General features: G+C 42.5%; 1 protein-coding gene across 1 annotated transcript; it reads right to left on the bottom strand.

The window, feature by feature from the left end:
• Positions 1-734: 734 nt before the first annotated feature.
• LOC146568338 (ubiquitin carboxyl-terminal hydrolase 31-like) lies at positions 735-16565 on the bottom strand. Its single transcript, XM_085284333.1, has 16 exons — positions 15073-16565; positions 11080-11217; positions 10863-10951; positions 9766-9858; positions 9364-9499; positions 9113-9263; positions 8755-8935; positions 8558-8669; positions 8369-8463; positions 7766-7843; positions 6824-6953; positions 6561-6680; positions 6258-6483; positions 6021-6179; positions 4953-5105; positions 735-4863 (listed from the first exon to the last, which is right to left on the bottom strand). Exons 1-16 carry the CDS (start codon positions 15610-15612, stop codon positions 3326-3328), a joined length of 3939 nt encoding a protein of 1312 aa, XP_085140459.1. The 5' UTR covers positions 15613-16565; the 3' UTR covers positions 735-3325.
• Positions 16566-16864: the final 299 nt, after the last annotated feature.

The following is a 16864-nucleotide window of genomic DNA, read 5'->3' as shown; positions in this document are numbered from 1 at the left end:
TTTAGGGTTTCAAAAAAAGAGAGAAAATATACACTTTCCTACAAGTGTATAAAATCTGCTGCATGTGGGGAGAAGCATGTTGTAGCCCCGTCACACCCCAGGCAATTTTTAAAATTTCATCAGTCTTCTGACTGCACAAGAGGTGAGAAGTGAGCGGCAGAAAATGTAATCCCCAAAACTGATGACTGTTACACAAAATTACAAGAATAGAAAAGACAAAGAGGCAGCATTAACTCTTAATATGCCCAGCCTTGGGCCAAACTAATAAAACTGCAATTGAATCAGCTCTAAATAAATGATGGTGCTGTAGTTTAATAACATATCATCTGCCCCGCTGACAGCATTAGACCTGACACTCTTATATATCTTAATAATCCCACAAGTTCAGACTGAAGGGCATTTGTCAAGAGCAAATTCACACCGAGTGCTGCTTTATTTCCCTAACTCGTTTTTTTCTGGCTCTTCTGAGACTTTCAGGCAAACACCGAGCACCACCAAGTGGAGGTAATGAGAAATGGAAGAATAAATTGTCCCCCAAGCTAGTTATACAAACACTCTAAATGAAAAACAAAGCACCGGCAGGTCAAGCTGTCTGCACGCAAACAGAGAGACAGAGACAGCATTTTCACCGATCCTGCTTTCAGTTGTGATTACCACCGCCCCACTTTCCTCCTCAGATCAACAGAAAAGACGAACACAGCACTTTTTAAATAAAATGACTCGATACAAATGGGAAAATAAAAAGGTTTTAATAATTCCCATGCATTTTGTGTAAACAAATAATTCCTCACAGTACTGCATTTCCACATTGCTGACATATCATCAACACTGGCGCGACATACATAGGTCAGGTTTTTTTTTTCCAGTTCATATACTGCATGTGTTGGGTTTTAATACCACAGCATCAACAAACTGTAGCCAGCAGGCACTGAAGATAGCATCTTTGATTTATTCTGCACTGCATGTGCTGAAAACTTAGAGCCCGCAAAGCAGTTTGTGGCTAGTGATATACACTCACCCTTAAATGTGACATTCAGTAAATCATTTTATTATTAAAACTTTCATTGATTGGTTTGACTTAAGTAGAGTTCCTGTTGTATAGGTTAATGAAGCCTTCCAATGTTTCACTGTAAGATATTAGCATTTGTTTGGGGGGGTTTGTTTTGTTTTTGTAGAAGGGTTCATGTTTTGATCTTATGTAAAAGATGCATACGTGTATACTGCACATCAGTTTTTTTCTGACAAAAGCAGCACAGTTATGCAGACTGGTCATGAGTGGCCACAATCTGTCTAAATGCATGAACAGAAATAGAGTTCACTCCAAAATCAGCTAAATGTAAGTCACAAGGTTACTTAAAAAAAAAATACAAATAAAAAAAAATACAAATAAAAATCCTCACAAGCAGTTTCATGCTGGAACTTCTTTCTTTGCACTACATCAGATTTCTGCTGCCGAGCTTTTAAAATCTGTGATTTTTGGGCACGGTGAGGGCCACAGCTCCATTTCACTAAAGAAGAGGCAGACATCTTTAGAGCAGATGTCTCTGGAACTACACAGACCACTAATGCCCCTTTAAACCCAGACAACAAGCCTGTCACTGGGTCTATCATAAAACACTCCCATCCTGGGGCAAATATAGCTCTGCTAATATTGACCAGTTAAAAGTGATCCGACTGTAACACAATCCGAAAGCTGCAGCAGCATTTTTGCTGCAAAAGTCATGAAAACTGTTTAAAAAAATAAGTGCAACTGTGAGTGTTTGTTTCGAGGGGGAAACATGAGACAAATGAATACACTACAGAAAACCTTCATTCATATGAACTCTATATTACTCTGAGGAAATGTGCAAACAAAGCTTTAATAAAGATGCCTTTACATGCTCTCCGATGCTGGCCTTTGAAAAAAAAAATAATAATAATAATAATAATTAATATATATATATATATACATATATAAATATATAGATATATATATATACATGTACATATACATATATATACTTGGAAATAAATACACATCCAACAAGAGTGGCACTTCTACATACTCAGTGTGGGCATTTACAAGAATCTGCTTGCATAGTTAAGTGCATGCATAAGCAATTTATCATGCAACAACTGTCACATACTTCAGGAATAGTGATCTCTTTTTCTCAGGTCTACAGTCAGTGCGTTCTGTGGAGTACTACTCTGTATTGCAAGCTAAGATGCGCACAAGCTGTGATGTGGCATGTGAAGACAGAGGACAGGCTGTCTTTGAGCATGTTGTTTATGCGGTTTTTTTGTACATTAACCCTGTGTTCGTCTGGGAGGAATGTTTGGAGACGTCTGGCAGTCTGAAGAGGCTCGATTTCCCACAAGGGAACCTGGGCACCGCAGTTAAGTGTTGGCGTCAGCAGCTGGAGGGCAGGGGTGGTTTTGAGGGGTTATTACAGGTTAATAAACACAAATGTTAAGAACCATGGTGGACCGAGGATCTCCAGACGTTAGACACTGATGACGCACGTTTCACTCCTCAGCTTCTTGGCGACAGTCAGAATGTGGTCGAATAAAAAAAGAAGAAAAACTTTGTTTTTTTCTGTTTGTTTTTTTAAAGGCTATTGCAGAATTACTACGTCAAAAAAGAGCACATGTAAACAGCGGTTCGCACTAAACAGGCGTTATTGTGTTTTACTTGAAATGACATTTTCAGTGCTTGATAAATATTAAAATCGAGTTACAAATTTACCAACACCTGCAGTTACACAACTTTCGATTAAATACTTCTCTGCGATTATCTGAGGCACTGATGTTTGTCGTTGACATAATGGCTCTCGATACTGGAGGAGAGCTGTACGTAAAGATCTTCTCTTGAAAATAATTTGCTGCATCAGCATGTTAAAAATTGCCAGTAAACTTCCTTTGGTGACTGAGTGAGTCCGTGTTTGAAAAGTTCCTTTCTCCTTTCCGCATCCACTTTCCAACTTGTGCAAAGTGACTTTTATTCTCGCTATGAGCTGCTCTTCTCCCGACGATGCTACAGACAGAACAAGGCAATAATTTAAACACACGCCCATGCTTATTTACAACACAGTATAATACGCCTGAAAATCAATGCAATCCATACAAAGTGCTTCTGTTAAAATCCATTCCTAAATAACTATTTAACAATGTGGGCAAGAGGTGTCCAATATGGCAGCTGGTATTCAGTGACCACTGAAAAGCTACAGGTGCTTCAAAGTTGTTTTGCCAGACATGCTTTGTGTCTGGTTTGATGGTTAAAAAGAAACAGAAAAACACCTCAGAGCTGCACTTTAGAGAGATTGTTTTTCAGACCCTCGGAGTAACATCACTTGGATTTCTGGCTAGTTTGTGTGGAGTTGATGGGGATCTTTCTGGACTGTAATGTCTTTTTAGCCGGCTCTTTCTTTGAAGGGTCCTTTGCAGTGGCAGGAGACTGAGCTGCTGTTTCTGCTCCAGAAAGCTTTGATTTTGTGGAGGGCAGCAGTGAGTGCTTGGCGGAACTTGATGCCTTAGAGGACTCCTTGTCTTTGGCTGTGCTCGCGTTGGACTCCGAGGCCACGCACAATGTTTTTTTGCTCACTCCGTGCGGGACTCCTTCTCTAGATGCGCTCCCACCACTCTCCTCTGGACTTCCTTTCCCCTCTCCTGCCCCTGCTTTGCCGCTATCACTTGGTTTCCGGGTCTCTTTAGGCCTCAGAGCAGTTTTAAAGAAGGACAAACCTTTGTCCTCTGTCTTACTGCTCCTCTGGGGGCCTCTTAGCGGTGGAGCTGTATTTAAAGAGGAAACACCTACACTTGAGGATCGGAGACTAGTAATGGAGGAGCTACTGCTTGAGCTCCGGGCTGCTGCTCTGTCTTCCATAGCCTTGCCTGGCCTGCCCTCAGCTCTACTAGCAGCGCTCAGCCTGGAGGGAGGACCTCCATGGCTAACTTTCTTCTCTAACGCCGTATTGGTCCGTGACGATTCACGGCTAGTGCTCCTGTCTGCTGCTCTGTTCCTTCCTGAAGCGGAGCTTTTCTCACTAACCCCTCTGGGTGATGTCCTCCTCTGAGGGTGTGAGTTTTGTAATCCGGGAGATCCACTCTTTTTCTGTGCAGCCAACTCAGGATGTAATACCTCCGTGGTTTGGGATGATCCTTTTTTAGAGGGGGTTGCTGTTCTGGAGGAGCCGCCCTTGCAAATTTTAGTGCTTCCATCGCTTTTGTCTTTTGGCGTTGATGGTGCCGCTGCGCTTTTGGATTGTGTTCGAGACTGTGACTTATCAATGGCCGGAGATGCAGGAGAGAGAGAGCTGGATGACGTCGAGGAGGTGGCAGCGCGCTTCTTTGGGCTCTTTTCGCTCTCCAGCCCAGTCTTGGCAGAGGACCTTTTGACACCGCTGCTGTCCACGGCCACAGTCCTTGGTTTCACCTCCTTTGCAGCTGCACCATGTCTTGGACTGACCTGTTCAGCCCCAACCAGTAAATTGTTGTTATCTCCTGCCTGGATGGAGCTCCTCTGATCTGCCTGCAGCACAGCTTTCGAGTGCACCTGCTCTATCAGCCTTTTAGCGCCTCCATTACTCTCCAAAGCACCAATAGCCGACTTGCCCCCTGACAGTTTATCTAACTTCGGTGACCCAGTGAAGCAGGAGGTAGACTGCTTGGTATCAACCACCTCTCCTATCCTTTCCAGTACTGGGGAGGAGGAGTGGGACTCCAGGGAGAAGCGTGAGGGAGAGTTGGAACGAAGCTGGAGCTTAGCAGAGTGGGGCCAGGATGGTTTAGCACCGTTTTCACTCAGTGCTAAGGGACTTGCGATGGAAGATCTTGAGGAGAAAGTTTGCCTTTGCATGCCTCTCACTGCTGGTCTGGAAGATAAACCTGCAGGGCAGAGAACATGCATTAAGAAAATAGTCATGCTTGTCAGCTGAAAAAAACACATGTAATTGTGTGATATTAGTGTTCTTTACCATCATCTTCACTCCGTTCACCAGCAAACTCAGCAGACTCAGAAAGAGAGGCCAGCGAGGTGCGTCTGGAGGACCCTGATGAGGCTTGGCTAGGTGGACGACTTCCTATCAGCCGACTAATCCAGTGCTCACACAAAGAGGAACTGGTGGAACCTGAGAGGCCAAACAGACAGACAGTGGTTGAACATCTATATATTATGAGCATTACAGGATAATTTAATATGTGAGGTATGAGGTGCAATAAAAAAGTTCCAGGATACAGCACATAAAAAATAAATATCAAAAACCTTTAAGGTCATCTGCTCATGAACCTTCAGACCTTCTACTTTTAGATCTCTGTGATGTGAGCCGGATTTCTCTCAGTGTCTGAAAACAGGAGCCCTTAAAAATTATTTTCATTTTGGGCAAGTGTGCAAAGTCACAGGGAAGCAAATCTAACCAGTGGGTTTGTATGCCACCACACAGTGGAGTTCTCCACAGTGTTTCCCTTCAAACACCACAGTCACACCCTGGAGGATGAATTCCCAGTGCTTAATCTCATGACTGCTGAGGAAAAAAGAAGAAGAACCACCTGCTCCCTGCACGATGCTCCATCTTCAGGCTTTGAAACTGTAGAGTACATAAACTGCTGAAAGTGCTCAGTGGTAGCCACAGACCGAGCACTCATCACCAGCATTGATCATCCACAGCAAATTTGAATCAGTTTGAATGTTTGCCCTCTGCACTGTTTTAACAGATGTGCTAGTGTAAGTGTTTATAAAGGAACTTCCAAGGAATAATATAGCAACAGTGGTAAAACCAGGTCGCCTACAAATCACAGTCGGTGGACCGATCTCTAACTCCTTCAGCCCACTTGTGCAGGATCCTGAACCTCAGGTTTCCCCCAATGCATCCATGTGAGAGTGTGTGCAAATGTTAGAAAGGTGATATACTAGCACCAGTCCATTTACCATTTAGGTGCATGAGAAAATGACTCAAAATTGTGTTCCTTTTTATGGGTTTATTGCCAAATGCTTTTTCTTGCATATTGGACATGAGTCTGCACACAGTAACATTGTCACAAATTACCTCCCACAGAACTGTTGGCAGACCAGGACGGGATAGTTGCACGTCGTTGATAAAACAAGATGTAAGCAGTCTGCTTGCAGACCTCATCTTCAGATATGGGATGAACATCGCTATCATCAAAGCAGTACCACTGCCCATCGATGGAGTTCTTACAGTGAGCTACAAGACACAATGAAATAAAACAACATAAATATCCTGGAGAGCTTCTGTACCCAGCTGGATATGGTGCTTCCTCACCTGTGTAATGTCCTCCCTGCATGGTCCCATGATGGTTACACACCGCATACAGGTCATAAAGGTAGTCCTCTGGATCACGACCCATCCCGTACGGCCGTCTCCATGGCGACCAGTGGGAGGGCAGACTCCAGCTGCTCTGGCTTCTCTTTACCATATGAGGTGCCATGTCCATGCCCGTAAGCGGGAACTTCACCATGTTCTGCATCTTCATTCGCCGATCCCCGTCCTGTAGAAGCAATACGTTTAAGTTTGGGGGTTTTTTTGTTTTTTACTTACATCGTATGAAAAGATACAATATTGCACCTGTCTGAAGCGTTTCAGGTGAAGTATGAGGATGTCTGGCAGGGTCCACAGGCTGAGTTTGATGCTGCCTTGCTGAAGCTGCTTACAGTGTGGACAGCGCCATGCATCATCAGGAGCAAGCTGAAATTAATGTGAAAACGCTTTAAAGTGGCAAACTTTAAGCACAAAACAGGCTTTACGCTCTGCACCCCTGCATGCAAGGGGAAATATATATATTTTAATCAGTATCAGTAATATTTTTTGTGCAGGTCACACCAGCATACCTGTTCCTCTTTGGTGTAGAGTTGAAAGCACTGGGCGAGTGAGCAGGTCTGAGGCTGCAGATGCTGCTCCTTCGCTTGCCGCACACTTTCAGCATCGGGGATGTACTCGTCCTCAGTTCTTTTGAACAGACTGTGGGCGTAACACAGCCGAAGTCACAGAGGGAATACACAACTTCAAAAGAGTTACTATACAGCGCTGTGCTAAAGTCACCCCTCATGTCTTCACATGTTTTATATATATGAGAAAACACATAGAAATAGAGCATATAAGGGAAAAAAAAGAGTTTGTACAATTCCAAAGAGCTTGAAAGTCAATATTTGGTGGGAACATCATGACTCTTCATTATTCTCTTGTAATTTCTTTAAGTAGTCTTCAGGAATAGTTTTTCAGAGTTCTTGAAGGACATTCAAGGCTCTTCCTTGGATGTTTCTGCCTTTTGTTCTGTTCTCTGTCAAGATGATCCCACACTGCTTCAATAATGTTGAGTTCTGAGCTTTTGGGAGGCCAGTCTACGACTGATAGTGCTGTATTGTGTGTTGCTGTTTTTATTTATCGAGCTCTGCATTTACTGAAATTTAGTTTAAGATCATTGCCGTGCAGAAAATCAAAGTCACTGCCAATCAGACACTTTCCAGATAGTGTTGCATGGTGGAACAAAATCTGATGGTACATTTCTGCGTTTATATTTCCATGAATTTTGACAAGATCCCCAACACTGCTGGCTGAAGTACAGCCTCAAACCATGACCGAGCCTCCACTGGGTTTTACAGATGTCTGTAAATACTCAATGTTGTACCGCTCACCTGACCTCCTCCGTTTCTACAGACAACAATTTGAACCAAAAACTCTTATTTGGATTCATCACTCTATCAGTCCATCATTTTTTTAGTCCAGTTCTTGTGTTAATTTTGTGTGTGTGTGTGCGTGTGGGTGTCACGTACTAGTCTTTCGTCTCCTTGTCCCACTCAACAACAATTTTGACATGAGGGGGTCCTCCAGGACCACAGGACTTGTATGCTCTGTTAAAAGTTAGACCAGAGACACATTAAATGTTTAATTTTACACATTTAACTGGGTTTTTTAATTCATTATTATATTTATTATATAAGCACAGAAAGATTTACGCCTCCTCTAGAGGTAATTTCTGTTTTAGATTTTCACCACTAGCCACTATTAACCATTGTCCTAGTCTTGAAGTCATCATCAGAACTTGTGATGGTGACCATGTTTTTTGTTTTAAAGTTTAGTTTGAACGAGTCTTTGTTTGTTCATGTAACACAAGCGGAGCAAATGTCACTCACAACTTTCTTTTCATTAAATAAAAAATCCATGCAACAACCCCAGAGGTCGACAGCCTCTGTGAAGAAAATCTATTAGAACCAGACAAGCTATCAGACATCTCAGGATTTATTTTGACATCAATACCAATGAAGGTTCGCTGAGGCTCTTCAATCACCTTCAACTGGACAGAACACGCCACAGGATTTCTACAATGACATTCAGGTGGGGTAACACTGCATCCTAGCGGGGATATGCGGCATTACCTTTCCACAGAGGGATGGCAGAGAGGCTGCTCCTCCTGAGGCAAGAGATATGTGATTCCAACCACTCCTACCACACGCAAAGTGAAGGGCCCCACCTACAGGGCGTCAAGGGTAAGACAAGAAAAAACTTAATCTTCATTAAAAGCTTATCAAAATGTGAGGTTGCTGTGTTTACGTCATAATATGCACCTGTACAAAGACTCCAGGGCGCAGAACATGCCTCATTTTCTCCAAAATCTCTTTCTGTAGTACATCCCAGGTCACTGTACGCTCCAAATATAGAATAAATGGATTACCGAACCTGGGGGAAAATAGAAAAACAGCAAGTTTTAGAAGATTTGTGGATTAAATTTGCAATTCTTACACAGCTCTGTTCATTAAAGCACCTGCGTCCTTGCTGTCCAGCGCAGGCTCTGTTGCACACCAGCAGGACGATCTTCTCAGCCTGCCCGCTGTTCTTATTGGGACTCTGAGGTGGTGTTGTAGGCTCTTGTATTTGTGTGGCCATCCTGTTATTATCTGTCCCATACTTCAAGTTGTTCTGATTGAGATTGGCATGTGGGCTTCCTGAAACGTACACAGAAAAAGTTCAAGTTGGGGGGGAAAAAACCCACGTGCTCCCTTGTGAAGTGTTTCCAAAAATCAATCCAACATGCTGCTTTACCTTCCCAAAAATGAAACATTTTGCCTGTTTTTGTCAACCCACTACACTGAGACAAAGAGTGAGTAAACAGGATGTCGTACCACATCGCTTGGAGCGGATCTGCTCCGGTCTGAACAGCTCGGGTGTCTCGAAAGCAAAGATGGAGTCGCTCTCCTGAATGATCTCGAGGTCGTCGTCATCGTCACAGAAGGAGCGATGGAAGCCATCGTAGTACATTTCAGTGAGAACAATCTAAGCAGTGACGGGGAATCAAAAAAACCCAAAACACTAAATTACTGATGCGGGTTCGTTAACAGGAACACAAAGAGGAAAGTTTTAAATGAGGCCTCACCTGTTGGGCAGGTATTTTGGTCTCTTGGGCCACAGCTTGTCTCAACCTGGACACGGTGCCAGAGAGGGGCACCGCCACCCCGACTCTCATACAGTGGGAGCACTTTCCTTGATACACCACTGTCACATACAGGGGCCTGCACAACAGAACGACTGGATTTAATTGGCTGTTTCATAACCATGACTGGACCGATGTTCCAAAGATAGACAGCATCTTCTAATTTTAGCTTTTTCCTGTCACATCTCTCACAGTGTTTGTCTGGGCTCGGTTTGACACTCCCTTTGTTTCCAAGCTTGGAGTTCAGACAGGATCTTGTCTCATTACAGTTTTGGATACAGGGACTTTTTTTTTAATTGTATGATGGATTGTCTTACTTCTAAACTAGACCCAAAGTCACCTTACCTTGTGTGAGGTACCGGGATTGGCAGTGAGATGCAGAGGAAAGGATCAAAGGTGTTGCTCTGTTTCTGGCAGTGAGGGCAAGTCAGGGAGGATCTAATCAGAGAAACAAGGAGAATTAATGAATTACAACTGACACCACTTTTATGTTCTTATATGAAGCTGAATAGTTGAGCCAGATCAAATTTATTCCTAAGCTCAGGCTCCTGGGAGGCTTCCCATCATCCCATCATGCACTAAGCATTTCTTCTTTCCTGACCTCTTTTCAATCTCTGTATGTTTATACACCACTGCTACATTTAATCACTCTCAATTATAAAACTCTCATAATTTGTCTTTAATTCTGCCTCCCTCTGTTGTCTCCTCACAGCTGATGACTGTCCCTCCCTGATCCTGGTTCTACTGGAGGTTTCTTCACATTAAAAGGAAGTTTATTCTTCTCACTGTTGCCAAATGTTTGCTTTTCAGGGTTATCTGACTGTTGGGGTTTTCTTTTTAATACTGCAGAGTTTTTACCTTACAATATAAGGCAACTGTTAATGTGAATTGGTGCCATATAATAAAACTGAACTGAATTTTAAGTTTCTTGGGCTTTAAATAAAAGGAAAAGAAAAAGAAGAAAAAGAAGCAACAGCAGCTTTGAACCTGCAATCATAATAATGGCCAGCAGGGGGCAATTGCTCCAGTTACAGAAAGAAGTCTGTAAAGACTGAGGAAATGACTCCACTTCTCACTTGATTTATGAGTTCAGTGAACACTTTTCTGGTGAGTTTATGGTCTTATTTAACACTGCTTAACACTTTCTAGGATAAAACATCCACAGCAAAGAATCCACAAACTAATGAGTGATCTCGCTTTCCATTTGCACAGTGTTTGGTTTGATGTCAAAGTCACAGCTGTGTATAAATATCCTCATCTATACCAATGTGGATTCGACCTGTGATCAGCGTTTCACTTGGATGTTTATCACATGGGCAATTACTCTCAGCATAGAAAACAAAGGATGTCGAGGATTTTCTTACGTATGTATGTTTTGTAATACAAGCACGGTGCTAAAGAGTCAAAACAAATGTGCAACTGCCAGCAACTGCAAATTTTACCTGTATTGTGCCTGAAACAGCTCCTGTACAAAAGAGCCAGGTGCTGGTAGTGGAGATCCTTCAGGGACAGTTTCTTCTTCTACTGGAGGCTGAGAATAAACAACAGCAGCAGTCAAGAAGCAATAAAATGTTCAGAAATTACCGAATGCGCAGTTGCATATCTGTTTACTTTAGGACACAGCGGTAACACGTAACTGTGATCTAAATCAGTGTTTACCTTCCTGGGGAGTCTGCTGTCCAGGGGGACAATTTGGTTGAGGTCTTCATGAACTCTATCAAGCAACCAGAGGAGGAATTCTTGGGCATCGTGCTGGGAGTTGCCCTTGAATTGAAGGGCACTCTTTGACACTACATTCTGCAGACAACAGCAGAAAAAAAGAAAAATCAAGGAATTGGATGGATTTAAGTGGCTTGCACAAAAAAAACAGAGATGTAGTAAAAGTTCACAGAGAGCGACTCGTTCCCTTTTTCCACCTTGCTTAACTGTGAAATATTCAGCTATGTTTAATCAGGACAACGATTAGCAGAGTCCTAAAGGTCAGGCCAAGCTTTTTAAAGCAAGGACACTGGCTGAAGCTTGACCTTAAACAATAAGCTGCTGGAGATCAAAACAGTGCGTACTCTACAAAGCCGCCCAGGCTGGAAGCTGTGAAGTCACCTCCACGCAGAGGCTATCAAATGTCACACAAGGTCAAAGATACGAGCGGCACTGGGTACTGTGTGGCCGCTCAGCCTCTCCTATGGGACAGTCGTCCTTATTTTAGAGCAGTTACAAAAGCAGCCTCAGCGCTTTTGTGCAAAATGGTGCAAAAAAAAACAGGGCCAGGCTATCTTGTGTGGCTCAACCACAAAGGTTGTCTTTAAGTAAAGAGATCTGAGATGATATCAGTGATTCATTTTCTAAATACCCAGGTCTCTTTTAAACACTGCACCTTCACAAAAATAGAACCCTATAAACTGCTATGCTGTGTGTATTTTTGGTTAACGACAGACAAGACACTGTGAAAAAAATGGGATTGTTATTCCCATAGGGCAAAGCTAGGGATGCACAAAATGTGAAATTCTAAGCCAATAGCAACTGTCCTGATTGTCCTGAGTGCCACTGTATTTGGTTTTAGTCGTTACTCCCTGTTTTCTTCGTTGTGCGATATAAAAACAATGGCTGAACTGTTTCAGAGTCTTTTATTGTTCATCGCACTGTTTGTCAACGTCTAGCTGATAAAAATCGGCCAATGCCATTGGTTTATGCTGTTTTTTGCCAACAGGCCAATAACCAATCAGTATGAAAGTGGCTTGATACTGATGCTCAGCCTGTGTAACTTCATTCTGAATTCATCAGTTGGTGATAATATTTAAAAAGTAATATTAAATGAGGCACTGCATTAAAGCTGTGATATCTTTCTCATAATGCATCATTAGCCTGAGTTGTTGGCTTTTTTTCTGCCAAATAAGTGCCCTCACATTTCATACCCCAAACCTCTGGTCTGCAATGCAGAGTTCAAAATCTAAATTAAAAACCAGTGACACCAACAAGGCACTACAAAAATCCCCAGTGCCAGGAAGGACAAACTGTTTTCCCAGGCTGTGCACTCAAACACTTTTGCGTGACTCTTACTGACCTTCGTTTGTACCTTTGCAGTACATTTGACCAGGATTTTAGCTGAACTTGTAGTTCAACTTAAATGTCAAATAGCAGGTTGAGCTTGAAAGGATTAAATAAGTGTTAAGTAAATGTGGCATAAAATGAATGAAACCACCACACAGCAAAAATATAACTATGTTTCCCGTGTATTTAAAAGGTGCACGATGTATGTATGTGCATTTATAACACCTGATAAAGAAAAAGTTTAAAAGTTTTTAAAAAGAACTAGAAGGAGAAACAGGAGAAATAGTAGTTTATCCACCAGAGGGCAACTTCTCTGTTAGCAACACTCATAAAAAAAGTAGTCAAAGACTGATTGTAACAGTAAAAAAGTTTAGTTTTTTTTTTTTTAATTATCTTAGTAGGAGAAGCTACTTTTGGCTGCTCCCATATTCGCAAGTCGTTGCCACAACAGATAGCCCTGCATGGTTTTCCATTTTTTTGTTTTTGTTACTTTTTTGGTTGATTTAGGATTTGCATCTTCTCCCAGATTTGAACTGGAGAACTTTGCTTATTAGACAAATATTATCTTAGTAACTGCCCATAAAAAGCTACACACGATGAATGTCATGCAAAGCTGTTCATATTTCATGGGTCTGAAAGAAAAAATATCGGCTGACATATTGGATTTTTAGATCATCAAATATCAGTATCAGTACGGGTTTTAAAAAATATCATATCAATATTATCATCATATAATTTGCTTTGTTTTGTTTTGTTGGGGGGGGGGGGGGGGGGGGTACAAATGTTGAATGTCTCATGTTGGCACTGTCACAACACTTTACTCTGTGTGTAGAGTGACTGCATTGGCTTTGACACTTGACCCTGTTACAGGAAGCCACTTCAATGTCATCTGATATTTATGCTTTTATCTACATTTAGTTTAATTCTGTTTCATTTTTCTTTGTTGGATTGGATATTTTTACACATTTGAGATATTTAATACACTTTTTATTTATACTTATTTTATATAATTGTATTTATTTTGATCTTTTTTTAAGATATTTGTTTTGTGATATTGTATTTAAATTTTTAGCTATATGCCAATTCTACTTTGTAAGCAGTTTTGTTAAGTCTTTTTAGTGTGTTTCACTTAATGTTCAGCTGGTATAACAAAGGAACTTCCAAACTCTTTGGACAAATAAAATCTCATCTTAAGATGAGATGTGCAGAAGTGCAGACTTGTGCAAAGTCTTTGAGATTTTAGGTAGTGTACTACAACCAAATCCTCAAACCAGCGGCTTCTGAGAGAGAATGGACGATAAAATAATTCCCTTGTGTTCTTATTAAATCTCCCTAATGGTCTTTAAGTGCTTCCAGTTTAGGCTCAGATTGTGGTTTAAGAAAAGAGGTGGAAAATTAGCAAATGTCCATCTTTAATGTACACAAACCACAACAAAGTTTGCTTTGCTGAAGTCCAGTTAGCAGCATTTAAGGTTGTAATAGTATTTTTTAGACATTTGAAGAGAAAGATCCATTTGTACTGTGTGTGTGTGCGTGTGTGTGTTCTCCCAAATATCTATGAAATGACACTTTTAAAAGCACCAGTTGGAAGCGTTACTAATGTTACTAGAAAACACTTGTATGCTGCAAAAATCCTACATAGTTTTATTCTGTTTTTTTAAGGTTATATTCACCCATGTGTCCATGTCCAGTTCAACATGTTTAATGCTTCTGATGATGAAAATAATCTATATCCAGCTGGACTGTTTGCAGTTTGGCTGGCAACTAAAGCAGAAGAAAATAGACAGAAATAGCAACATTGTCAAGAACAAAGAATGCGCTGTATGGCCCGTTTCTGTTTAGTCTCTCTCCACTTTGTATTGAACTTTTCAAGAACACATCATGAGTGAGAAAAAACGTCTTTTGTTATGCAGAAGCAAATCTTTGTGATCGTGACAGGCAAACTTTTCATCGCCGGGACGCAGATTTAAGAGATGACAATGAAAAACAGACAAGGCTGGAAGCAAAAAGCTGATACAGTCAGCTTCAATACAGCTCTGCTCAAGATTCTGTTTCATTTACAAGGAAGAAGTGTTAGTCCTATAAACACTGACTTTTCACGGATCACTGGGATTCTACTATAAACACTGTACTGCTTGTAAAGTGCATATATGGCTGCCCCGTGTATGACAATCACACCTGGATCAAAGTCAGAAACACAAAGTGGCATATCTAAAATATAAAACTAATCATCTTTGTAATATTTAAGGAGTTCACACTCAGATTTATCTTCTAACCATGTAAGTTTAGAGAACATAAAAAACACATTGATTTGTAGCCAACCACTTAAAAAGTAGGACTCAGTTTGTTGCTCAAGTTCACTTAGTTGCACTTAAGAGGCAAAAACTTGGACTATAAGGTGCAGCTGGTTGTCCCATAAGCTCATATCTAATCAAACGTTAGATGACTGTTGAATTTGGAGCTCAAAGAAATAAAAAAAAATATTGCAAAATAAAATAGAAACACAACTTAAATCTAGTGTCTTTTGGACACTTTCTGCTTGCTTGTCAAACTTGTGCAGACCCACACAGAGCGAGGGTCTTTATATGGGTCTCCACGACCTACCTTAAAGTCTCTGCTGTGCTGAGGAGTGTACTCGAAGGTCCACAGAGCCCGAACCAGTCCGGACAGCTGCTCGGTTACCTCCCCTGTCTCCGGCTGCTGCTGGCCTCCCCCTTTTTTCTGCATCAGCACCCCGTTGGACTTGGCCTTTTCGTTGTTGCTTGTCGTCTCTCCACCTTTGAACTGCTCCAAAGCAAGGTACTCAGCAAAGAGCTCTGTGTTGCTCAGGCACTGCAAGATAGCGTTCATGAAGCAGGTGTTGCCGTGGTTCTTGAGCCCGGCAACACCGGGCACCTTATCCCCAAAGGGGAAACCCCCGCAATCGCTGTCATCCGACGGGAGTGACCCCCCGGTGGTGTTGGGGAGCAAAGTTGCCTCGTCGGTCTCATCCTCGGCGGCCTGCTCGTCGGTGCCAAAATGAGACAGAGTCGAGAGAGTCCGGAGAACTCTGCTCATAAAGCTCCCCACGGAGCGCACCGAGCTCCTCCGGAACAGCTTTTTGCTGAAGGATTTCTTCTCCTTGTTACTCACAACTTTCGACATGATTGCTTTTTTTCTCTCTCTGCCCCTCCGATTTCACACCTTAATTACAGAGAGGGCCCCCACTTTTCAGAGAAACACCCCGTGCCCGCGCACTGACAGCTCCCTCGCTCTGTGGTGCTTTACGGGAGGCCTGAGCATATTTCACTGAAACGTAAAGGCCTGGCAGTTCTTGGGATCATATCATTAGGAGACAGCAGAGTACAGCATCAAATCATCGGCCCACTTGCAACACTGCGTCGGATTGCATAAACTGCCTCCGCGGAGAGCCGCTATCAGGGCGCTTTACGTGAATGCCAGGGGTAGTCCCGCACCCGCCAGCAGCCATCGTCATTTCAAATGGTGACATATCATCACCCGTTTCTTTGTTAGGGTGCTGGAAAAGGAAAAAGAAAGCACGGCGCTGATGGGGCTCGGGTATCAGTGTCAGGCACACATAAACATCAAATCCACTACTCGCAATTAGGCTGAGAGTGACGAGCGGAATTCCTCATCATTTATTATTAAACGAACCGCAGCTCCACCCTTTTAAAGGTATTTCTTCTGACCCCGGCCATCGAATCCGCGCTGACGTTGAGAACCGGTGGGTCGGAGATATGAACCAAGTGAACGTCTTCCCTAAATCGACTCCACGGGCGCGCTGCCAAACTGAGGAACCCCCGACCGAAGCGACACAGCGCGCCGCTCCCTGGCGTTTGGCTGCTGCGGGGCATCTCTCCCTGCGCCAAACGCGTGAAGCGGACGTTCCCGTTTCTCCATCTGAAAGTTTGTTGTCCTTTTGTTTGTTTGTTTAAATACTTGTCCGCTTCGTGCGCCTTAATTCCGCCTCCGAATGAGATTCACGGCGAGGCCGCTTCTCCCGTCTCCATCACCACCATCATCATCTGTGGGCAACGATACTGCAGGCAGGGCGGTAACGGCTGACGTCAGGGCCAAACACTGGTCCATGTTGGAGGAGAGCAGGTACAGCGGCATGTGATGATGCTCCGTGTCTGTTTGTGGACAGCGCGGACGCCGATCCCAACCAATCCGGTAACAGTGGTAATATATTACTCTTTCACATTATTTTACATTATTTGCAGCTGAGCTTATAGCTGGGGGGAAAGGACAACAAAGGAATTTTTGTTTTAAAAAACCCCATAAAATTTAATTAAAAAACAAACAAACAAATAAATTATGTAAAAATGTTGCCAGTTGCTATGGATTGTTCTACAGTGGCTACACAAAAGACACAACACAGTTATTTTCATTATCA

Source organism: Mchenga conophoros, linkage group LG8, assembly GCF_057382185.1.
Source record: "Mchenga conophoros isolate Kocher_MC1m ecotype Shallow Benthic linkage group LG8, M_conophoros_male_GT1.1, whole genome shotgun sequence".
NCBI classification, from domain to species: domain Eukaryota; kingdom Metazoa; phylum Chordata; class Actinopteri; order Cichliformes; family Cichlidae; genus Mchenga; species Mchenga conophoros.
This window is presented reverse-complemented; position numbering and strand designations above follow the sequence as displayed.

Bases quoted from the DNA above. Each gene is read 5' to 3' on its own strand.
- LOC146568338 (XM_085284333.1), bottom strand. From the start codon at position 15,612: ATGTCGAAAGTTGTGAGTAACAAGGAGAAGAAATCCTTCAGCAAAAAG. The intron at 8,670-8,754 runs GTGCTTTAATGA...ATTTTCCCCCAG, and splicing joins GCTGGACAGCAAGGACGCAG to GTTCGGTAATCCATTTATTC. The intron at 4,864-4,952 runs GTAAAGAACACT...TCTGCCCTGCAG, and splicing joins TGAACGGAGTGAAGATGATG to GTTTATCTTCCAGACCAGCA.